Source organism: Polyergus mexicanus, unplaced genomic scaffold (assembly GCF_030449975.1).
Source record: "Polyergus mexicanus isolate NDT 795.1 unplaced genomic scaffold, iyPolMexi1.0 SCAF_4, whole genome shotgun sequence".
In the NCBI taxonomy this organism is placed as follows: domain Eukaryota; kingdom Metazoa; phylum Arthropoda; class Insecta; order Hymenoptera; family Formicidae; genus Polyergus; species Polyergus mexicanus.
In genome coordinates this window covers 6891954-6917292 of record NW_027223324.1, presented here as the reverse complement: position 1 = coordinate 6917292, position 25339 = coordinate 6891954, and the positions used below count along the sequence as shown (strand labels likewise).

Below are 25339 nucleotides of genomic sequence, written 5' to 3'. Positions count from 1 at the left end.
AGGAGAAACGTTTCTCTGTTCACAGTTATATAATCGCTATGTACGCAAGTTTTGTTCGTTCGGATCGTCTTAGTTGCGCGTCATTAAGTGAGATTTGACGAAAATTCTTGTACAACATCAAGGAAATTTAGGAGAAACGTTTCTCTACGCACAGTGCTATGATCGCTATTTCCGCAAGTTTTGTTCGTTCGGAACTTCGTGGTTACGTGTCAGTAAATGAGATTTGCCGAAAATTCTTGTACAACATCAAAGAAACTGAGGAAAAACGTTTCTCTACTCACAGTTATATAATCGCTATGTACGCAAGTTTTGTTCGTTCGGATCGTTTTAGTTATGTGTCAGTAAGTGAGATTTGTTGAAAATTCTTGTACAACATCAAGGAAATTCGGGAGCAACGCTTTTGTGAGCACAGAGCTGAGATCGCTATGTACGCAAGTTTTGTTCGTTCGGAACGTCTTAGTTACGTGTAAATAAGTGAAATTTGTCGAAAATTCTTGTACAACATCAAGGACATTCAGGAGAAACGCTTTTCTGAGCATAGAGCTGAGATCGCTATGTACGCAAGTTTTGTTCGTTCGAAACGTCTTAGTTACGTGCCAGTAAGTGAGATTTACCGAAAATTCTCGTATAACATCAAGGAAATTTCGGAGAAACGTTCCTCTATGCACAGAGCTGAGATCGTTATGTACGCAAGTTTTGTTTGTTCGGAACGTCATAGTTACGTGTCAGTAAGTGAGATTTGTAGAAAAATCTTGTACAACATCAAGGAAACTCGGGAGAAACGCTTTTCTGAGCACAGAGCTGATATCGCTATGTACGCAAGTTTTGTTAGTTCGGAACGTCTTAGTTACGTGCCAGCAAGTGAGATTTACCGAAAATTCTTGTACAACATCAACAAAACTTAGGAGAAACGCTTTCCTGAACACAGAGCTGAGATCGCTATGTACGCAAGTTTTGTTCGTTCGGAACGTCTTAGTTACGTGCCAGTAAGTGAGATTTACCAAAAATTCTTGTACAACATCAAGGAAACTTAGGAGAAACGCTTTCCTGAGCACAGAGCTGAGATCGCTATGTACGCAAGTTTTGTTCGTTCGGACCGTTTTAGTTATGTGTCAGTAGGTGAGATTTGTCGAAAATTCTTGTACAACATCAAGGAAATTCGGGAGCAACGCTTTTGTGAGCACAGAGCTGAGATCGCTATGTACGCAAGTTTTGTTCGTTCGGAACGTCTTAGTTACGTGTCAGTAAGTGAGATTTGTCGAAAATTCTCGTATAACATCAAGGAAATTTCGGAGAAACGTTCCTCTACGCAAAGTGCTATGATCGTAATGTACGCAAGTTTTGCTCTTTCGGAACGTCTTAGTTACGTGCCAGTAAGTGAGATTTACCGAAAATTCTTGTACAACATCAAGGACATTCAGGAGAAACGCTTTTCTGAGCATAGAGCTGAGATCGGTATGTACGCAAGTTTTGTTTGTTCGGAACGTCTTAGTTACGTGTCAGTAAGTGAGATTTGTAGAAAAATCTTGTAAAACATCAAGGAAATTGAGGAGAATCGGTTCTCTGCGCACAGAGCTGAGATCACTATGTTCTCAAGTTTTGTTCTTTCGGAACGTCTTAGTTACGTGTAAATAAGTGGGATTTGTTGAAAATTCTCGTACAACATCAAGGAAATTGAGGAGAAACGTTTCTCTACGCACAGTGCTATGATCGCAATGTACGCAAGTTTTGCTCTTTCGTAACGTTTTAATTACGTGTCAGTATGTGAGATTTGTCGACAATTCTTGTACAACATCAAGGAAATTGAGGAGAAACGTTTCTCTACGCACAGTGCTATGCCCGCTATGTACACAAGTTTTGTTCGTTCGGAACGTCTTAGTTACGTGTAAATAAGTGGGATTTGTCGAAAATTCTTGTACAACACCAAGGACATTCAGGAGAAACGCTTTCCTGAACACAGAGCTGAGATCGCTATGTACGCAAGTTTTGTTCTTTCGGAACGCCTTAGTTACGTGCCAGTAAGTGAGATTTACCGAAAATTCTTGTACAACATGAAAGAAACTTAGGAGAAACGTTTCTCTATTCACAGTTATATAATCGCTATGTACGCAAGTTTTGTTCGTTCGGATCGTCTTAGTTGCGCGTCATTAAATGAGATTTGACGAAAATTCTTGTACAACATCAAGGACATTCAGGAAAAACCCTTTTCTGGGCATAGAGCTGAGATCGCTATGTACGCAAGTTTTGTTCGTTCGGAACGTCTTAGTTACGTGCCAGTAAGTGAGATTTACCAAAAATTCTTGTACAACATCAAGGAAACTTAGGAGAAACGCTTTCCTGAACACAGAGCTGAGATCGCTATGTACGCAAGTTTTGTTCGTTCGGACCGTTTTAGTTACGTGTAAATAATTGAAATTTGTCGAAAATTCTTGTACAACATCAAGGACATTCAGGAGAAACGCTTTTCTGAGCATAGAGCTGAGATCGCTATGTACGAAAGTTTTGTTAGTTCGGAACGTCTCTGTTACGTGTCAGTATGGAGTGGCCTTCACTTGGACACAGTACAATTGGACACGGTGCAAATGGACTCGTTACAAATGGACACGAGATTGTGCACACGGTTCAATTGGACACAGTGCATTTGGACACAGTAATTTTGGATACAGTAGCTTTTGGACACATAAGAAAATACGCAACGTTTACTTGGTCACCGCTCAATTGGACACTGTTCATTTGGACACCGTTCGTTTGGACACAGAAAGATGCGCACCGTTCATTTGGACACCGTTCGTTTGGACACCGTTATTTGCCCACCGTTCGTTTGGACACCGTTCATTTGCCCACCGTTCGTTTGGACACCGTTCATTTGCCCACTGTTCGTTTGGACACCGTTCATTTGCCCACCGTTCGTTTGGATACCGTTCATTTGCCCACCGTTCGTTTGGACACCGTTCATTTGTACACAGAAACATGCGCACTGTTTGTTTGAATATGTAACAGATGGAGAGAAATAAAAATCATTTTGGGAAAATATAATCAGTATTCTTATAACACTTTATACTGGTAAATCTATGTAAAATATGAAATCGTGAAAAGGAAATACATTTGAAGGTTATAATATCTGTCAAAATAAAATATATTCATACTTATATATTTCTGATACTGATGTCATTAATTTTACATTGCTTTTAGCACTTTGTTTAGCCTTTCGCATATTTGGATGTCATGCATGGATACAGTGGGTTCCGCCCCCCCTGCGGGGGGGCTCCACTTCCGGAAGATATAACCTAACCCAAACCTATTTCTTATTTAAAACAAAAATTTGGTGTGGATTACGTCGTATAATTTAAATCAAATTTTGGTGTCCAAACGAACGGTGTCCAAACGAACGGTGGGCAAATGAACGGTGTCCAAACGAACGGTGGGCAAATGAACGGTGTCCAAACGAACAGTGGGCAAATGAACGGTGTCCAAACAAACGGTGGGCAAATGAACGGTGTCCAAACGAACGGTGGGCAAATAACGGTGTCCAAACGAACGGTGTCCAAATGAACGGTGCGCATCTTTCTGTGTCCAAACGAACGGTGTCCAAATGAACAGTGTCCAATTGAGCGGTGTCCAAGTAAACGATGCGTATTTTCTTATGTGTCCAAAAGCTACTGTATCCAAAATTACTGTGTCCAAATGCACTGTGTCCAATTGAACCGTGTGCAAAATCTCGTGTCCATTTGTAACGTGTCCATTTGCACCGTGTCCAATTATACTGTGTCCAAGTGCACCACTCCCGACGAGAAGCGCGAGCAATCATAAAATACTGTTCAATCAAGGTAAAATAATACAGAAACTAACCCAAAAATCGCGCATCGCGGCGAATTCCGCGGCGAAATTCGAGACGAAGATACGAGAATTGGAAAATTCAACGGCGCGATTGGAGAGAGACGCGGACGAGCTATCGGGAAGAGTGAGAGAACTGGCGAAGATTAGCGGGAGAGTCGAGCCGCTCGTGAGAGAGATTCCACCTAGCGTTATTCTTGAGAGAAAGAGGAGAGAATTATGAGCGTCGAAAAACGAAGACTAGTCGAGGAATTGCACGCGCCCGCGAGAAGAAACTTCCCGCGTCGTCGCGTCGCGGTGCGCGGGTACGACGACCTATGGCAGGCGGATGTGGTCGAGATGCGTCCTTACGCGAGACTCAACAAAGGTCACAACTATATACTCACCGTTATCGATGCATTAAGCAAATACGCGTAGACCGTACCGCTTAAAAGCAAGAGCACGAACGAGGTTACTCGAGCGTTATCCAAGATAATGCGAGATTCTAAACGGTGTCCGAAAAATTTGCAGACCGATAAAGGAAAGGAATTCTACAATGCCGAGGTGCGAAATTTCGCGAAGAAACGCGGAGTGAATCATTACTCGACGTACTCGGTGATGAAGGCGTCGATAGTCGAACGATTCAATCGCACGCTTAAAAACTCTATGTGGAAGTACTTCACGCTGAATGAAACGTACAAGTGGATCGACGAGTTACCTCGACTCGTCGAGGAATATAAAGCGCGAAAACATCGCACTATAGGTATGTGTTTGATAAAGTACCCGAGGAGTTTCTGGTTTCGGGGAGTGTCGGGAAGAACGTTTAGAATCCACGCGCACGTACGTTGGTCCGAGCCGCACCTCGCGAATATTCACACTTACACTTACTTCGATGATTGATTTCCGGTTGATAATGTCCTTATGTTCACTGAGATCCTTGAGAACACCGTGAGATTGCTTTCTAAATCCGATCCGAATCGCAAACCAAATTCCGAGAGCTTTGTAGATTTTTCCAAAGACAGCGTGCGCTATGAAAGACCGTTACTCACGGAATGATCGAGGATCACCGGAAGGGTCGATATCGACGCAGGAGCGCGGAAAAGGTCCTGAGAGCTTGATTATGATTGGCTGATAGCATGGCGCGATGCTGATTAGAATGATAAGACCGGCATCGGGATTGGGTTGAGGTCGCGTACAAGAGAGAAAAGGAAGAGAGAAAGAACCCTAAAGAGAAGGACTAGAGTGAGTGAGATGATGTTGAGGAGATTGCGCAAAAGTCGCGATATTTTCTGAACATTCCGCCCGCCTTCTACAACAGCGTTGAAAAATTATGCTATTGGTGATGGTGAGGCCGGATCCGTTGCTGTTTGCTCCGTGGGTGAGGGTTGGTCTGGTGTCGTCGGAAGCACTGCCAACTTGGTGATAGGCCGCTTGAGTTCTGTTGTGGCCGTCTTGAGGGTGACCACTCTACAGAGATCGTTTGAGCCAAGATGAAGCTGTGTGACCCGAGCAAGAGGCCATTTTGATGGGGGGAATCTCTCATCCGTGAGAAGTACAAAAGAGCCGACCTTGATTTGCGTGGAGAGATGATGCCATTTCGATATTGCTAGCTGACGTTGGAGACATTCAGCTGACCAACGTGACCAGAAATGTTGGAATTGTTGCTGAATGAGCTGCCACCGAGATAATCTTGGGAGGGGCACTGCGGAGAGGGATGGCTCCGGAATTGTAGTTGGCGCTGCCCCGATGATGAAGTGCCCGGGGGTGAGGGCTGCCAGGTCTTCCGGGTCGTCTGAAAGTGGACACAATGGCCTGGAGTTGAGGACTGCCTCTATTTGAACTAGAAGAGTCGTAAGTTCTTCATAGGTTAGGGCAGTCTCGCCTATAGTTCTTCGCAGATGATGCTTGACCGATTTGACAGCGGCCTCCCATTTACCGCCGAAGTGAGGGGCTGCTGGAGGATTGAAGACCCAAGTGGCGCCGTCATGGGTCAGTAGCTGAGCGAGTTCCGAGAATTCCCTTGATCCCGCGTTGAATAGCTGCTTAAGAAATGTATCTGCCCCCCTGAAAATTGGTTCCACAGTCGCTAAAAAGAGTTTGGCAGATACCTCGCCGTCCCGTTAACCGCCGATACGCTGCGATGAATCCGTCTGTCGAGTAGTCCGTCACTGCCTCCAGATGAACCGCCGAAGTTGAGAAGCAAACAAAGATGGCTAACCATCCCTTGTGACACTTAGCCCCTCGTCCTCGCCAAGTTTTAAGAGTGAGGGGGCCGGCGTAATCAACCCCTGTGTTGAGAAAGGGACGAGAGGGCGTAATGCGAGATGATGGCAGTTGACCCGTGAGTTGCTGTGCCCTTACGCCTCGTTGTCGAGCACACCGAACGCAGCGGAGAATGTGAGATCTTACTAGAGCTCGGCCACCAACGATCCAGTAAGCCTGGCGAAGATAAGTCAAGGTTACCTGAGTTCCGCCGTGAAGAGTCCTTAGATGGGCGTCCGATATAATGAGTCGGGACAGATATGAATCCCGTGGCAAGATGGCTGGGTGCTTGCATTCAGAGTCCAATTGAGAATGCCTGAGTCGGCCTCCGACTCTGAGGATACCCGAATGATCGATGAAGGCCGTAAACTTGGCGAGAGGATGAGACCTTGACAAGTGTGCTCCGCTTGCGATGAGTGTCAGTTCCGATGAGAAGTACGCCGATTGGACTGACCGAATCCAATATAGTCGTGAAACTTCCAGATCTGCAGGTGTGAGAGGTGTGGCCAGAGAGGACTGTGGTATACCTTTGAGGATTGCGCAACACCGTTGACAGTGAGCCGTAATCCGAAGAAGCCGTGTGAGCGATGAGTAACGATAGAGAAGCTCCCAGAGGTGGTGTTGCCTTATTGTTGAGGAGGTGAGAAGAAGCCCGGGCCGCTCCTCAAGAGTCGCCGCCGAATCTAGCTGTGATACCGTGCTTGGCCAATGTTGAGGAGACTGTGCTAACCAAGAGGGACCGTTTCACCAAAGATGATGCCGAGAGAGTTGCGCGGAAGAGAGACCGCGAGAAGCACAGTCTGCTGGATTCTCCTTGCCGGGAATAAACCGCCAATGGCCCTGAGGTACGCGTTCCTGGATTGCCGCCACTCGATTCCGAACGAAGTCCTTCCAGCGAGAGGGATGACTGTTGATCCAGGTGAGCGATACTGATGAGTCCGTCCACAGGTAGATTGGTATCCCCGCGAGTTCTAGTGTTCGTTAAACATAGCTGATGAGACGAGAGAGTAGAACCGCCGCCGTGAGTTCCAGCCGGGGAATGGTGAGCCTTTTGAGAGGTGTGACCTTGGTTTTGGCGCACACCAGTGTGATGATTGGCTCTGTCATGTGAGGGGTGACCTTGATGTAAACTGCAGCCGCCATGGCAAGTTGCGAAGCATCCGAAAATCCATGAAGTTCGACCGTGGCTGACGGCGTGAGAGACATCCACTGAGGAATCGTGATGTCCGACAGCTCTGAACGGAAGTGCGTCCACCAATCTCAAAGTTGCGGCGAAAGACAGTCATCCCAGCCGACCTTTTCCAGCCATAGTTCCTGGAGGAGCGTCTTCGCCCTGATGATTACCGGAGATAAGAATCCCAAAGGATCAAACAGTTGCGCTACTTTCGATAGTATGGTCCGTTTGGTGATGACGGGCCGGTTGGAGGCCTTGCTCTGGAAGACGAACTGATCTGAGTGAGGCTGCCATGTGAGTCCCAAAATCTTACCCTGCGTGTTTGCAAACGAGTGAGGCTCTACTGCTGCGCCGTCCCTAAGGAGAGCCCGAAATAGCTTCGGATGATTCTTCTGCCACTTCGCCAGAGGAAAGCCGCCCGCCTTGCAGAGGTTTACTAGTTAGTGAGCGATAAAGATCAGCTCCGGAAGAGTGTCAGCGCCACCGCAGATGTCGTCCACATACCGTCCCTTGAGGAGAGGGGGGACCGCTAAAGGGTAGTTCCTACCTTCGTCTTCGACAAGTTAAAGGAGGACGCGAACAGCCAAGAAGGGGGCTGATCGGGTGCCGTACGTGACCGTCGTGAGTTGGTACGGGGTGATGTTGAGTTGATCGTCGACCCAAAGGATCCGTTGGAGATCCCAATCGTCTGGATGAACCTGAATTTGGCGGAAGATCTTGGTGATATCCGTGATAAAAATGTACCGGTGTCGTCGCACCCATAAAATATCTGAGACGTCTAGTTAATGTTAGCTTGGAGGTTTGCACCCGTGTGCAGAATATCGTTGAGGGAAGATCCCATGCTGGTGAGGCTGGACCCATTGAATACCACTCTTAATTTGGTGGTGATACTGTCATCCTTAAGTGGGGAGGTAGAACACCGGTGAAGGTTCTGAAGTGGAGGGGGAAACCCTGACCATGTGCTGAAGCTCTTCGTACTCCCGAATAAATGATGAGTACAGATTCTGGTAGGTCGGATCCGTTGAGAGGCGCCGTAGCATGCGTTGCAGGCAACATTGAGCAGTTGCTCGCGACTCCCCTAGATGGCTGGTCTGGAACTTGAGGGGGAGCCGTACGACATAACGCCCAGCACTATCTCGCGAATGAGTGTCCTTGAAATGAGTTTCGCACTCCTTTTCGTCAGGGTTAAGCTGAGTTGCGGAAAATGAGGGAACCTCTTCTTGAATCCAGACCTTTGTGAGCAGGTCGTGAAGCTCATGATCCACCGCGACATGATGAGAACTATGAGCTGTGGCCGATGGTGTAGAGGTCGGACCGAGGACAATCCATCCAAAAATAGTGTGTTGAGCGATGGGCTCCTCTTCCGACCCTTTAATGATATCGGGCTGGATGAATAATCCGTAGGAGTCGGCACCGAGGATTAAGTCTATTAGTCCGGGGGTGAGGAAATCCGGATCTGCCAGCTGGAGCCCGTGAAAGTGAGACCAACTATACTCCGCTGTCGCTATAGACGGGAGTGAGGTTGTTAAATTCTTGAGGATGTAAGCTGTAACCTTGATGGATTGCGAAGAGTAAATTGAGTGAAATGTTAGGGGGACGACACCCCGAGTTCGCTCCGACTGAGATCCGCCAATACCTATGATGGGGACAGAGGCGTGCCGTCGAGGTACCTGAAGGGTTTTGATAAGTTGTCCAGAAGCAAAGGTGAGTTCCGATCCGGGATCGATGAGCATCCTGACCGAGTGAGGCGAGCCGCCAGGTGATCGAATGATGGCGCAACAAGTAGCAAGTAAGACTGCCGGACGAGTGAGAGCTGCCGAGTGAGATGGAGCGAGAACTGCGTGCGTGAGTCATTCCGAAACCGCTGATGTAGTGCTCTCAGTTGGTGAGGCTAGCGCCGGCGTCTGTGGGTCTACGGTCGAGGAGGTTACCCTGCCTTATGTAGCTGACCGACGTGGGGGCGGTTGACCATCTATGTGTATCATGGTATGATGCTTGTTGCCGCAGTCTCTGCACCTCTTGGAGTTTTGACAAGCGAGTGCGTTATGTCTGCCCAAGCAATTAAAGCAGAGTCGACGTTCGATTACTATGTTGCGCCGCAGATGAGGAGACATATCTTTGAAACGAGGACAAGAGACAATGTAATGAGGGCCAGAGCATAGTGCACATCCAGAGGTCTCCGAAGTCCCGCAGGGGGGTGAAATGGCCACATGAGCGGTGGCCGTAGATGGTTTGCTGCTGTGTCGTAATGCCGGGGACGCTGGGTTGTCCGCTGGAGAGACGCTCAACGTTCCGAATTCCATACTTTCCATGGCTCGAGCACAGCCGGTGAGAAATGTGCAAATGTCCTTGTATGATGGGGGGTCCGTAGTGGAGCCAAGCTTGACTTCCCATGCCTCTCGGATGCTTGGGTCGAGCCGTTGGACAATGAGGTGAACCAAGAGATGATCCCAGTGTTGAACAGGGGCTCCGAGAGCATTGCGCCGAAGGCATTGAGCGCTTCCGTTGTGGTGTTGAGGAGTGTGTTGAGCTCTTTGGCGGACCGCTGTGAGATGGTCTTAGTGCGGAATAATCTATCCACCTGGGCCGAAATGAGAAGCCGCTTGTTTTCAAAGCGACTGACAAGCAAGTCCCAAGCGGAGGGAATGAGTCCTCTGACACTGGGAGGTTGGAGATAAGTTGAGCCGCCTCGTCCATGAGGCTGGTCCGGAGATAATGCATTTTCTCCACGTTGGAGATGTCAGCATTCCTGCCAACCAGCGATGAGAATAAGTCGTGGAATGGCCTTCACGCTGAGAAGTCACCCGAGAACTGTGGCAGAGTTATCTCTGGAAGATGCCGTCGCGCTAATGTCTGCCCGCCCATTGAGAGGTTGGCTAACTGCGAGTCAGAGAGAGGATGAGTCCGTTCCTTTTTGTCAATCTACGTGAGCAATGCGGCTTTTGCGTCAACATAATACAAAAGACACTGATCGTATATCTTTTTTTGAAAGTAATCGTGATCCAGGAGGAGTTCAGCCTTGGATTCTGCCATTCGCTCGTGAGTCGCTTCAAACTTTTGCCAGTTGCTGTCTATGAGGTCGAGTTTCACCCTGAGCATTTGCAGTTGGAGAGTGGGGAACGTCGGTTCCTTACTCTCGAAAACTACCGATTTGATGTAGTTGTACCGATTCAGCTGCAGAGAGAACATTGCTTCGAGATTGGACATGATGAGGTATGCTTGTTTTGTCAGATGATGTCCAATTGATTAACTTAACTAAAGAGAGAGTGTCCGATGAGCAGTGCGTCTCCGAGGGTGAGAAGGAGAGGTCCGTATACCGCGCACGAGACACAAGATGGCCGGGGAGAGAGCGAGTCAAAGCACCGCGCGGATACGGGAGCGAGAGAGAGCGCCTGGTCGCGTCGCGGAGATCCGTTGCCGAGCGCTCGAATCCGTCCGAGCGTCGCCGAACACGCACGAGCTGGCGGGCGCGCCGGAAGTCTGAGAGCGAGAGAGAGAACGCGCCGAGGCTCGTTCTCGAGCTTTCGCCGGTAGCACTTGGAAAGCACACACTTGGTTCTCTTAGTCCGCACACAGAGATGTTCGATCCGATTCACTGAGGAGAGAGTGTGCGATGAGCCGTCCGTATCGCGCGCACGAGGCTCACAAGATGGCCGCCGGGAGCGTGAGCCTGAGCACTTGTCGCAGAGATCCGTTACCGAGCGCCCGAGTCCGCCCGAGCGTCTCCGAACACGCACGTGCAACCGAGCCCGACGGAAGTCAGAGCGAGAGAGAAAGCACGACACGGATCGTTCTCGAACTTTCGCCGTTAGCACGTGGAAAGCACACACTCGAATTTCTACGTCCGCACACAGATATGTTCGTTACCGCACCCACCGATCTGGCTCAAAGGACCAAAAAATGTTTAATAAAGTACCCGAGGAGTTTCTGATTTCGGGGGGTGTCGGGAAGAACGTTTAGAGTCCACGCGCACGTACGTTGGTCCAAGCCGCACGTCGCGAATATTCACACTTACACTTACTTCGATGATTGATTTCCGGTTGATAATGTCCTTATGTTCACTGAGATCCTTGAGAACACCGTGAGATTGCTTTCTAAATCCGATCCGAATCGCAAACCAAATTCCGAGAGCTTTGTAGATTTTTCCAAAGACAGCGTGCGCTATGAAAGACCGTTACTCACGGAATGATCGAGGATCACCGGAAGGGTCGATATCGACGCAGGAGCGCGGAAAAGGTCCTGAGAGCTTGATTATGATTGGCTGATAGCATGGCGCGATGCTGATTAGAATGATAAGACCGGCATCGGGATTGGGTTGAGGTCGCGTACAAGAGAGAAAAGGAAGAGAGAAAGAACCCTAAAGAGAAGGACTAGAGTGAGTGAGATGATGTTGAGGAGATTGCGCAAAAGTCGCGATATTTTCTGAACAGTATGAGACTCGTCGACGTGACTCCAGCGATCGCCGATAAACTTTTAAATACTGTGTACAGCAATATAAAGATCGCGGCGAAATTCAAAGTAGCCGATCCGGTACGCGTTAACAAATTTAAGACGATCTTCGAGAAAGGTTTCACACCTAACTGGACCACCGAAATTTTTCGAATAACTAACAAGGGGAGGGCGCGACGTTGGGGTCACCGAATTTAAAAAGGTTTTTATATAGTGTAGTACTCTACCTGAAGAGTACTTGAGCAAAGCGACAGGGCGCAACGCTCAGCCATTTTCAAGAAAAATTTATTTAAAGATAACAGAGTTCCTCATACCCGATTCCGTTAGACCGATTATCGAGAAGTCGGCGTAGGTCGGGCGTTAAGCGCGTGACTGTCACGCAGCAGACTCGGGTTCGATTCCTGTCCGTCGCATTTTTTTTTTTAATACATTCCAGCAACGAATGTTTATTTATATAAAATAAAATTAATTTAACTAACCATTTTTTTAATTTGCATTTTCCAAACGCAATTTTTTTTAAATTTACTCCGAAAGTAGGCATAATTTCAACTTACAAACATTATTTTATACATTCTACCTGTATTTTCTATATAAAATGAAGCAAATAAAACTATTTCAACATAGTTATAATTTAATACAAAAACTATTTAATTTATCATAATTTTGTTTGATGTCTAATTTTTTGTCAACTTCGTTATACCGCTCCGACTATAATATTTTTGTACCTGATTTGACCGTAACTGCTAACAGTACACTTTGAATATAGTTATAATTTATTATTAATACACAATTGCAAAGAAAAATGCGAAGAATATTGTGCCAAAACTTTTATTTATTTTATTATTCATCCTCGTTATCATTCTTATCAACACTTTCTGCAGATCGTTTACAATTGTTCGGATGATACTTGTCATAAAAGCATGTAAAACAAAGGCTTTTCTCACACCATGCGCACTTTACAAAAGATACATCCCGACACGCACAATGCTTTTTCAAAAGTGTTGAATGGAAGCAGACATTATTTACATTAGAAAAAATTGATTTTTCCTCTATTAATTTCGCAGCAAACCGAGCATATTTTAACATAGGAAAAAAGACGGGAGCGCTCAATTGGTGGTGAACTATTGAATGTATTTTTATAGCATCTTCGCTCGATGCTATTTCTCGCTGATCTTTCAGTAAAGCAGGTGCATTTTGCATTCGTCTTATAAAATTTTTTACTTGCCGATAAAAATATACGTCGCATAGTTGACAAAGAGGCGTACATTTTGGAGGAATAAATTTCAAAGTACAAGTTGTTTCCCCAGAGTCATTTTCAAAAATATCATCATGCAAACTACAATCTGTTTGCCCCTCCCAGGAATCAATAATCAGCATAAATTTATTATTTGTCACGTATAGCACTACGATAGTTTCAAGAAACTGTTTATATAAATCTTTCGTTAATTTTCCTGATTTAGAACAAGTAACCACAACATTTTTAAATTCTGCTTCTAATTTCTTAACAGTTTTCGTAAATAGGGCCACATTTATTCGTGGGCTCTTGTAGACACAGAAAGACTCGGGGAAGCAACTTGCCTGACGCAGTTATGCTCTACTGTGCGGTGTATGAATGTGTGATCTTATTCAAACTCTATTTTTTTACAAATACGGTTTTGGCTCCCTGGAAGTCCAATGATCTGTTATAAGTCGTCTGGTATTGACAATCTGTTTGGTCCGTATTGATCACCAAGTCCAAATCAAAGCTAGGAATCAGGAACCTCGTTTGCTTTTGAAATTTTTCCGCAGCTTTCACTGTCTCCTCGAGAGTAACGATGTCTCTTTTGCTCACGTATTTAGTAATTTTCCGTTGCCTTATTTTGTGCTTTCGCTTGAAGACCTTCGCCCACGTAAGACTAGCTTCAAATCGAAAATTATCCGAAAGAAAAGGAAAAGCTGCTGCCATCGCCCATTGCTGCAATATCCTAGTAGTAACCTGTAAATATTTGATTTACATAAAATATATGCTACATAGAATAAATATAATATTATCATATAAATATTTTTGAAAACATAATGGAAAAAACGCAATAAATTTGTTGTTTTTTCTATAAGTTATCTTTTATGTTTTTACCTGCTCCAAACGTCTTGCTTCGGTGAAACGATCGAAAGTTTCAGAATCTATCGTTCTTAACTTATCGATTCGCGTTCCACCTTTTTGAACGTCTTCCTTCCATCGCTGAAGGTGATCTTTTCGTTTTAAACGGGAGGCACCGTTTTTATGAAGAGCGGCTAAACTCCATTTCGGATGTGCCTGCGCAAGGGCAATAACTTTTTCTTTATATTCCAGCGAAATATATTCCTTAGAAGGCTCTTCAAAATCTTCTGGATTAAAATCGGAGTCGACCGCTGAATCATCTGTGCACTGAAAAGAATGAAATTAGATGTTTTTTTACAGTTATTAAGAAATTAAATAACAAATTATTATAATAGTAAAAAAAACAATAAAACATACCTCCTCAAATTCTCCTTCTTCATCACTTTCATGAAACATAATTAATTCTTCTTCTGTTGTAACAATGCCTTCATTGAGCACACTTAGTGTTGCTTTGCTTATTTTTTCTGCCATGGCCAAAGAAACAGAACTGATTTTTTCATGAGGCTTGTTTGTCAAAAGATTCTGTTCTTCATAAATACAATTGGCAGCAAAAAGAGCGTTCGTAAATTCTCCTTTGAAATTTTCGTCCAAAAATGATCTTTCTTCGAGATCCATATCAAGTTCCCGACTGGTCAAAGGTCCTATCTTTTTCCATTTTTTTATCACGGACGTATCGTAGAAAATTTTCGTTAAATACACTTACAAAAAGCACTTTTTGCAAACTTCGCGTTCTAGTATCAATCGACGCTGTCACTAGCTCACGTTAAACTGGTGGATCACTGGCTTCGTAAAAGACCGGACTGGATCAAACAGGATCTCAAAAGATCTCGAAGAATAGAATTTGTATAGAAATATACGTTAGGGAAGTAGTCTGGAAGGGGAACAGAAACCGTTAGCAGTTACGGTCAAATCAGGTACAAAAATATTATAGTCGGAGCGGTATAACGAAGTTGACAAAAAATTAGACACCAAACAAAATTATGATAAATTAAATAGTTTTTGTATTAAATTATAACTATGTTAAAATAGTTTTATTTGCTTCATTTTATATAGAAAATACGGGTAGAATGTATAAAATAATGTTTGTAAGTTGAATGAAAATTATGCCTACTTTCGGAGTAAATTTAAAAAAAATTGCGTTTGGAAAATTCAAATTAAAAAAAATGGTTAGTTAAATTAATTTTATTTTATATAAATAAACATTCGTTGCTGGAATGTATTAAAAAAAAAAATGCGACGGACAGGAATCGAACCCGAGTCTGCTGCGTGATAGTCACGCGCTTAACGCCCGACCTACGCCGACTTCTCGATAATCGATCTAACGGAATCGGGTATGAGGAACTCTGTATTTTTTAAATAAATTTTTCTTGAAAATGGCTGAGCGTTGCGCCCTGTCGCTTTGCTCAAGTACTCTTTTGGTAGAGTACTACACTATATAAAAACCTTTTTAAATTCGGTGACCCCAACGTCGCGCCCTCCCCTTGTAAGATGTAACGGATTAATCCCGTAACGTATCTGTTGAAGGATTCGCGCGGCGAGCCGATCGCCGGAGAATTCTACGAGCACGAATTGCTGCGCGTCGGCGATCCCGACGTGTATCTCATGGAAAAGGTGCTGCGTCGAAAGGGCGACGAGGTTTACGTGAAATGGCTGGGAATGGACGAATCGCACAATTCTTGGATAAATAAAACGACTGTATTATGATAAAAATGTATTTTTATTAAATTAAACTACATATATTAAATACAACTACATATATTAAGTACAACTATATATTAAATACAACTTTCATATATTAAATAAAATTATTCGTTAGAAAAATAAAATTTATCGCGAAATTATCGCGTTCCATACGGGTTCTCTCTCGCGCCGCTACGCGGCCGCCGTATCCTGCGTTCTATCTTTCGAGCTTTATACGTACTCTTTCTCGCGCCCTATATACATTCTTTATCACGTCACTATGATAACATCGTAACTCGCATTAACACTTTTTTCGCGTTGCTCTATATAAAATACTTCCGAGAGCATAATAGAAGGATCGTGAAAATGTCTGATCAGTCCTATTTATAATAGATTTTAACAAAATCTATTACATATAGGACTGATTGGACGTTTCCGCGATTTTTTAAACGTGAATATTTATCACATTTTCGGATATACAAATTATATTATTTATAAAAACAAATTATATTATTCGCGCCAAACGCGCGTTCTTCGAGACGATTCGCAGAATGTCCACCGATGTTTCGAGTCTCGAAATTCCAAATCAAAGAATACAAGCCTGTGATGTAAAACTTGTATACTTTGATGTGAAATTTAGAAACGCGTCTCTTCGCGATAATTCGTAGAATGTTAACCAACGTTTTCTCACCGAAATAGTTCAAATCGAAATATATAATCTTTTCTTTTTGAGTTAAAAACATGTGTTTCAGTCCTTCTCGAACTATTTTCGACGCGATAATTCGTAGAATGTTAACCGATGTTTCTCACCCTAACATTTTAGATCGAAATATACTTTTCTTCGATCGAGAAACGTCAGGTTTCGAAAATCTTGGTTAAAAACACACATTTCGATTCTTCTCGAACTATCTTCGGCGCGACCGCGAAATATTATATCGAAAATGCAGTGGCAATACTATGCTGAATATATAAAATATGTTATATTATTTATAAAATATGTTATATTATTTATAAAATATGTTATATTATTTATAAAATATGTTATATTATTTATAAAATATGTTATATTATTTATAAAATATGTTTATACTAACAATAAACTACTAAGGTTTGAATGTTTTAAGAAACGTCTCCGAGAGCGTCGCACAGTGGGGAATTTCGGCCAAAACGTGGCCATAAATCGAAGAATCATCAGAATTGCACAAAAATTGATAGATTAATGTTTTCGGGGTCGCTGATTACGAATCCGGTGTTTAATTTCTCAAAAACAAAATGGCGGCCTCAATATAACGGACCAAATCATTAAATATTCACCAGATATGCACAAAAATTGATAGATTAATGTTTTCGGGGTCGCTGATTACGAATACTCATCCGATCTTGGCTGAAAATCAATATCAATGAATTTTAGAGGTTGCCGATTACGAATCAAATTCGAGAATTTCTAGAAAAATAATGTTAGACTCAATATGGGTAGGTAAACTTTATTATTACAATTTTTTAAATTATGTATTATATATCCGAATCGGAATCATTAGCAGAAATAATATCCTCGATATTATCGTTCGACAGCAATTGAATAGCTTCAGGCAATAACTCTTTTAATTTTTTTTGAGGTAGTTTCCTTAAACTAGATATATAAGGATCTGACGACACCAACAGCCAATTCAAAACATCTTCCATTGTTTTTTCACGCGAACATTTTCGTGAGAATCCCTCTCTATATTTTTTAATATCTTTATTTCGGGCTTCCTGAGCTTCCTCAGATAATTGCCCAATTGGTAAAAGGGCGGAAGCTATTATCTGAGGACCGTGAATTAATAATTTATGAACTGTAGTTGGCATATTATATCATGGATATTCAGATACAAACATCCTCGCAGTTTCCAGGGCGTATTCTTTGTAATTATCCACATTAATATCGTACCCACTTGAAATAGTTTGCAGAATTATGTGGAATCTCTTAATAATCTGTTCGTTTAAACCAGTTATCAAGGCGCTTATTGCCGAATTTTCAAAAAAGCGTCGAGCAGTATTTCCGTCATTTGTGCTACCATACCCAGGCTTTGGGCGATCTACAATGAGCCCCAATTCTGATCTGAAGCCTTTTTGGATATCTGATTTACGTTGGCTAACTAGCTTCTTTTCGTCTTCCGTTCGTGCTTGCCACTTTTTGAGGCTGAGTTTATAAGAAAGATGCAATAAGCACTCAAATAAACGAATCCACGCGTGCAACGTGGACATCCCGAAACGTAAATTTGTTTCATTTATTTCTCTTTTCAGGATTTTATCAATATCATTAAAATCTTTTGAGGTAGCACCACATAAATAACACTTTAAAGTAGAAGTTGTAGATGTAATAGCATTACATACTTTTCCGTCAATCATAGTAAATAGCATTTCATAATTGATTGTTATTTCTGTGCCATCTACTACGATTTTAAACGGTACTAGCGATGTAATCTGCTGCTCGATAAACTCCATTTCATTAACAGTAGATTTCGTATTTTCGTGGAGGAACTGTAATCTGATAGGCCGACAGAAGCGAGGAGAGGAAGATCTCGGATTTTTCCAAATAATATTTTCAGTTTCTTTGTTACATTCACTTCCGGCAAATTTAAGTTGTAAAGGGACAAGCGATGTTAAAAATATATTTGCGTCCGAATTACTTTCGTCACTAAACTTTTGTTTATATTCGCTTTGACCGGAACTTCCGTCGCACCCCCACTTACAGATCAAGTCCGCTTTTATAACTGTTTCCATATTCAAGGATTTCATAATCTCTCTCTGAGTAAGAAGAAGACGTTCGCATGTGTGGTCTAATAAATCTTGCAACTTTATATCTGCACTACTTTCAGTAATAGTAATACTAGATCGAGATGGATAACATTTCTTGGCCGCTCGCACCGCTTCATAGTTCGGGTATAATCGATAGTTATTTTCCTTCATTGATGATCTAATGACGTTGTATTGCTTTCTGGTGAGTTTAGCTTCAACCATAATCGAGAGAGCTACGTCCGCAGATAACGTAATCTCGACTGTCGCTTGAAATGCTGTTCTGTTTCGTAAAGCTCTTGTTGGTGAGGTTGTTGTAATGTCCTGTACAAGTTGTGCTGAATGTAAATTTCCGGAAGAACAAAGACTCATTTGCGTAGCGTATGACAATTCTTCAGTTGTAAAAGTTCGACGAAGCTCTTCAGTCTTTCGCCGTTTTGATCGTTCACTACATGAACTGAAATCCAGCGAGGGACGACCACGTATGCTTAATTTATCTGTATTTGAACGTGTAGGGAATGACATATTTACTTCTAGCCATGTCTCATTTTTCTGAAGAAAAAAATTCATGTTCCTTTTTGCCTCTTGCCATTTTGTGCGCAGTTTGAAGAAGAATTTTGACATGTGTGATCTGGCATCTGGATGGATTTGAATAGGACAGTTAATTCGTTCGGACAACTCCTGTTCCAAATGTTTAATTTGGTTATTAAATTCATTGCTTAAGTAATTCTGCATAATAAGGAATATCTCTTTCCTTTTATAGGTAATTAACTGATTGCCAGATCCTGTAAAAAATGCATGAAAAAAGCGCATATTATTATATATTATATACGAAATTCATATATATATCATAATGTTATATTCAAAATAAACTCGCGCTCTGAATACCGGTTCTGAGAAATTTGTTTGTATTTGGTAAACACCCGATATAAGACACTTAAAACCTCAGGTATGATAATTTTTATAGACCGGATTTCAAACACTATTGTTATGAGCGAACCGGGCACAGCTGCAACTAAACGGGACTACCTACGATGACAGACGGGCGACAACCTAACCTTTTCGGGACGCGCATACTGTTACAAAAAAATATCGTACAACAAGGCTAGCAAATATTAGCAGCTAATTATTGCGAATTTTAATTGCTAATAGTATAGGCTAATAGAAAAAAAAAGAAAGAACATGGGATCTTGTGGGATCTGCAACTAAAAGTCTACACGAAGTAAAGATTTATTCAGGAAAGTAGGAACTTTATCGGATTAAGGTTATACGTCGTAAATTAACATGGTAAACGCTATTTCAAAAATGTAAACAATATAAAATATTCTACATACCTCCAGGAAGAGCATCCATTTTGCAGAACTTTATTCTCACTTTTATCTAAAAAGTTATTCCCACTCAAAGTATATTGAAAATATTAACGAAACGCGCGAGAAACGTCTGTCGCTGGCGAAGGTCTACTTTCAACTAACATACTTGCTCAACTTAAAATAGTGGGGGGCTAAGGAAAACGGGATTCTATGCAGGGAATAGTCCTTTACTGATCTCCATAGAAAATTGATCCCAAATCTAAATTTCGTTTTTTGATTTTTGGCTAGCTTTTCGCCGAAATTCCCCACTGTGCGTCGTAGATAGAATAGCGAACGCGCGTTTCGCAAAATTACGAAGCGCTCGCGAGTTCTATCTTCGCGAAACGCGCGCTCGCGAGTTTGATCCTCGCGAAACGCGCGCTTGTGAGTTCGATCCTCGCGAAACATGCGCTCGTTATTCTCTTCTATCGCGCTCACGGAGTATTTTATTAAACGTGAATAGTATTTATTAAACGTAAATAATATTTATTACATTCTCGATATACGTTTTTCTCGCTCCTTACAGCGGTATTTTATAATGCCCCCACGGTAAAGTATCCGTAGTTCCCGATATCGCGTATCGCTTGTCATCGTGCGGACTGAGCGCGATCTTCAACTCCGACACTGTATACATCTCGTGTAACTCGGACCTTATACAAAACTACTCGCGCTTCATCTTGATCCCTCGTCGAAGACAGCGCGCGTAATCGTCGAACGTTATCGTTCTCGCGACGACGCCGCTCTTAACGCCCTTGATCCTTTTCGTATCGCTTCTACCGTCGACTCGCAGCGCGTACATCTTCGCTCTGAGTCCGACGAATTCGGTCATAATCGCGCCAGCGTGCTCATCCTTCATCGCACCAGGTATTTTTTTATTAACGAGAGGCATACCGTACGCGTTGTCCGTCGCGTAATCGCTCATATCGAATCTGTCGATATCGCGCTTTATATCCTCGTACACGTCCTCGCACTCGACGCGATAAATGAGGCTATCTGTGTCGGTGTACATTATTCTACACTTATCTCGATACAATAGTAGCATGTACTCGTAGTGAAATTCGTACAAACGAATCTTAGATACGTCGAGAATGCACATACCCACGTAGATCGGTTTGTTGAACTTAACCTCGAGTTTGCGCAATTCCACGGCTACGAGATTCTCCGCGAAGACGCTTCTACTGTGAAAGTTTGGCTTCGCGATCATCGCCTCCGCGCCGTATCACCCATCCCATCGAGTCACGAGTCGGACATTCGAATGATTGCGCACGTTCTCCATAGTTTTGCCGAACACGGCGTTATTCATCAATTTGTACATATTTTTCTCGGATTCGTTTTTCGCGTTAATTCGTAATCGCGTGTTCAGTTCGATGTATCCGCGCAGCCATGGAGATTGGGCGAATCGCAATATTCTGTGTATTTTCGTAACGCGTAATCCGTGTCCAACGCATTGCTGCAGATTGCGATAATATATCACGTAACGGCTCTTATCGTACAGCGTGGCGAAAAGTTTCTCGTCTCGTTTTCCGGGCGGCTTATCGCGCGTCGGGCAGAACGGCAAGTCAGCGTGAGAGTCGTGAAGGTCGGACGGATACGCAAGGTCGACCTCTAGAATGTAACCGATAGGCGAGTTCAGTGTCACGGACATTAAGTCAATGCTCGTAACATCATCGACCCATCGAAAATTTTCGTAAGGCAACGATTGACACATCACCCATCCATACAAATTATTTATATCGAAGTACATGAGATACGACGATGGTTCCGAAGGATCGTACGTTTGTAAATACTTGTTATTAGCGCGCGCGTATCTGTTGGAACATTGACTTAGCCCGCCGCGTATTCCGCGTTCCACGAACATCACCATATCGATATCGGTTAACAATTCGAATCGCACACCCGTATACTTTAACATAGCGTCCCACGTGTATCCTGGTAACGTGTAATAGTACGCGGGATCTAAATTATAACTCCTCATACACGCGTCGCGAAAATTTTCGAAGACATCGGCCAACAGAAGAACATTGGTTTTTAAATATAAATCGCTATAGTCGCCCAGCGTTTCGACACGAAACCGCTCCCAGACTCTTATTGCGCGCGCGTAATCGCTCTCGGACATCGCGTCACCGGTTAGCGAACTGTGGAAAGCCTCGCGCGGCGGTAGACGAGTCTGCAGCAATTTATCTACAGTCGTCGACATACTCGTACGGAAATACGCCCTTTCGCGCGAGAAACTCGAAATCGGCGTCGCTAAGATGGGGAAATTCCGAACGCGCGATCCTCAACTCGTTCTTGTCGAGATACAACGCCAATTTTTCGAGACTCGCGCTTAGAAACTTGAAAGAATCCACGAAGCGCAATTTCAAGCGTCTCCCGAACTATCCCTCGTCCCACGCATCCTCGACGTTCTTCGTGAAAGAGATGTACGTTTCTTTCGTTATCGGCAATACTTCCACGCTGCCGGGAAAAGCGTTAGCTATATCTTTAATGATAAAATGCGCGTAGTAGCCCGATAAATTATGAAAGAATACGGGAATTACGTAAATATCTTTATAATTAAATTACAATTCGAATGCGCCGGACCTCTGTACCGTCCGGTCAGATGACAGTGATCGCGCACGCGAGCGTCTTTCGATTCGAACGGTCTCTCGCATATGTTGCAGTGCGTCGCGCCTATGAATCTCTCCCACTCGTCCGGTGTAAGATCCATCATAGGACCATCGGTATCGAGAATAGTCTTCGCACGAAGCGCTAGATCGTGCAGTTCTTTAACGAACCACGATACGCAATCCTCGCCGCGATAAGCTCTGTAAGTCGAGCTAACGCCATCGAGCGCGCATCGCGCGTAATATCCGGCGCTTTAGACTTTGTGATGTTGAACGATAGATGTGTTCGACGTTCTCCTCTCCTCTTTCTTCTTCAGCGCGCATTCGAGATCGACGTACACCACGAATGGAAGTCGCTCCTTTCTACTATAGTTGCGAAACTCTAACCATTTGTCGTCTTTGGTAGGAAGGATTATAGCGCACTCGTTCATCCTTCCGCAGTCCACGCTGTGAGCCGATAACTTATCGCTCGTTCGAAAATAATGCATGCATCTGCGACATAACGCACATTTTTAAATCGCGTACATTATCGACATCGCGCGACGATTCTTTTAATTCGTACTCACCGATCGCATATATGCGATTTATTTCGCCTACCGCTCAGTTGCGAGCCGACGAGTCGCGACAGATTCTTGATCCGCACGCGAAATGCGCCGCGTTATCTCGTTGCGTCGTATCGTCAAGATACAGCAGATTAACGTGTCTGTCCTTTTTATCGCCAGTGAGACGCAGAGAAATGCGGCAGCCGCCTTTCTCCTCCTTTTTATCCCGAACAGTGTACACGTTGATAGATATGTTGTTAATACGCTCGAATCTTGTAATTCTGTTCAAACTCATAGGAAACTCAACGCCCTCCAGATTCAACACCGTCGAGTAATGAGGATACCGCGAACTTCTCTCCGTATATTTCTCGACTGGATACAGAGCGGCGACTACCGCCCACGCGAAACACGCGTTATCCATAGATCGCACATTAACCACCGCTTTCTTCAACATAATCTCTCACGGTATCTCGACATGACATCGGATTGTACCTGTTCACATTCACCGTTAAATTGAATATTCGCGATAACGCCCATCCGCTATCGCGCTCCTGAAATTCCTCCAATGAGGCTAGAATAGCGTCGACCACTCGCTTCTCGTACCACTCTCGCAAGTCGGAAAGAGGTAGAAGCGGATAATTCTTCGTGGCGATAGTCTTAACACCGATCTTGTCACCCGAGACAAACTCGCTGATGAACGCGGTATTGACCTTAACAATGTTATATCCATCCATAACATCGCGTATTCGATCGAGCACGGTATGTCTAGCGTCCTCGAGAAATCGCAGAGGTTCGATATAATCGAAATTAATAACCGCGCCGATTAAAACGCGTCTAGGGAAATAAAATATCCTGAATATTGAGATCTGTATCGCAATAAAGGGATTATCTTAATATTTAAAATTAATAAGCCTTAATTAATATAAAGTTTGCACGACTTTTCTTTTATCAAAATTAAAATGGTTGTTTCTTTTCTCGATGCATCCAAGATGTTATGCATCTTAAACAGGTTTTTATGTCCATCGTGTGAAAAAAGCTTTCGGGGAAAAGATTGGCCGCGCGAGTAACGTTGAATAATCAACGTCACAACTTTCAAAGTGCCTGTCCGAGTACCTCGACGGCGACAACAAATGTCATAACAAATACAAGCGGGTCGTAATGTCACGGTGACGCTGAAATGACGCGAGAAAGGACGACGAGCCGGAAATAAATGCCCGGTTGCGCTAAGGTAGATTACCGAGGTAGACTATCGAGTGGAGGAGGACATTCCAGTCCGCCTGCTCCGCGGTTGTGTTACCGCGCTCGGAAATGTGGAAAGCGTGAAAGATCGCCCGTTATCCCGCGCGAAAGTACTTTCCATTTAATCACGCAGCTGGGAGACCAAAGGTTGAAGGGAGGGCAGGGGGTGGGCGCACGCGGTCTGACGCTCGCCGGCGTTAATTGAATTAGAGAATAGAATTAAGTTAACAATTTCGTCCGAATAGCCCGACTTCTACTGTAACGATGCATCCCTCCACTGTTACCCGGCCGTCGATCCGCCAGAAGTCCGCCGCCCGACAAACACCAGTCGGGCATAATGCGGAGGCGCCGAGCGCCTATTTTTAAGAGATAGAAAACGTTCGAATTTATAACCGCCGTTTAAGACGCGTTGTTTATCGGGAACCGTCGCCGCGCTCGAGTAACCGTACCGACCGTTCCCAAAACCGCCCGAGTCGCGCGCGGCGGTTCAACATTAAACAATATGCCATAAAACAGTCAGGCATATTACGCACGCGCACCCGCCGGAAAAGCGGTATAAATAAGGGCACATTTCACATCTCGAGACCAGATCTTCCGCAACCGCCAGAGTCAGTACGACGCCTGGAAAATCCGCTACGATCCTATAAACGCTTAAGGAGAGAGAAAACGGGGTTGGGAGTACCTAGCCTCCGCCGAGAGTTTGCAGCATCTCCACGAGCGATCCTTCCGACCGTTTAATAAAAGAGGAAAACGGGGTTGGGCGTACTCAACCTCCGCGAAAGTTCTCGACGCCTCACATAATCCGTCCACCTAAGTGCAACGGCGATTTACCAGTGGTAGGGAGTTCCCTGCCATTGACGGGTGTTCCCGTCGGCCGTTGCACTCCTGAATTCCACGGACCGACTATCCCGGACGACACGACAAAACGTTACTTACGAACGGACCGTAATTCCGCGACCGCCATTTACGACATCGGAATCGCCATTAATACGGCGCGCTAAGTCCCGCTCAAGGGGGAGGATCTAATCCTGCCGCGACATCGATCAACGCAACCGAATCGATACAGGCGCGTCTAAGGACCGCCCTCCGGCCCGACCGAACTTATCGCCCGATAGTTAGCGGCCTCTGCCGAAATCAAGATCCGCTCGTATAATCGATATTATATCGAATCGCCGAAATCGCGCTCCGCGCCGCGCATCCGTGCATGTAATTCGGATGCACCGCGACCGACATGACCACACCGCTAACCGATTCCGACACTCACACATACACGAGTGCATCGTGTCGCACACACATCGTCATTCGCCTCACACATA

The 25339-nt window shown here is 44.2% G+C and overlaps 2 protein-coding genes and 1 pseudogene across 2 annotated transcripts; all 3 read right to left on the bottom strand.

The window, feature by feature from the left end:
* Window positions 1–5141: 5141 nt before the first annotated feature.
* LOC138932793 (uncharacterized) lies at window positions 5142–6034 on the bottom strand. The gene is made up of 2 exons (XM_070294964.1): window positions 5922–6034; window positions 5142–5877 (listed from the first exon to the last, which is right to left on the bottom strand). Exons 1-2 carry the CDS (start codon window positions 6032–6034, stop codon window positions 5142–5144), a joined length of 849 nt encoding a protein of 282 aa, XP_070151065.1.
* A 2114-nt stretch (window positions 6035–8148) lies between these two features.
* Window positions 8149–8982, bottom strand: LOC138932791 (uncharacterized). The gene has a single exon (XM_070294954.1). The coding sequence runs from the start codon at window positions 8980–8982 to the stop codon at window positions 8149–8151; it is 834 nt and encodes a 277-aa protein (XP_070151055.1).
* Window positions 8983–12538: 3556 nt separating this feature from the next.
* On the bottom strand, window positions 12539–14450 carry LOC138932789 (uncharacterized; annotated as a pseudogene).
* Window positions 14451–25339: the final 10889 nt, after the last annotated feature.

Excerpts from the sequence above, each read along its gene's own strand:
- LOC138932793 (XM_070294964.1), bottom strand. The coding sequence starts at position 6,034 with ATGGTTAGCCATCTTTGTTTGCTTCTCAACTTCGGCGGTTCATCTGGA. Across the intron at positions 5,878-5,921 it reads GCGGTTAACGGGACGGCGAG|GGGGGCAGATACATTTCTTA; the intron begins GTATCTGCCAAA and ends ACCAATTTTCAG.
- LOC138932791 (XM_070294954.1), bottom strand. The coding sequence starts at position 8,982 with ATGCTCATCGATCCCGGATCGGAACTCACCTTTGCTTCTGGACAACTT.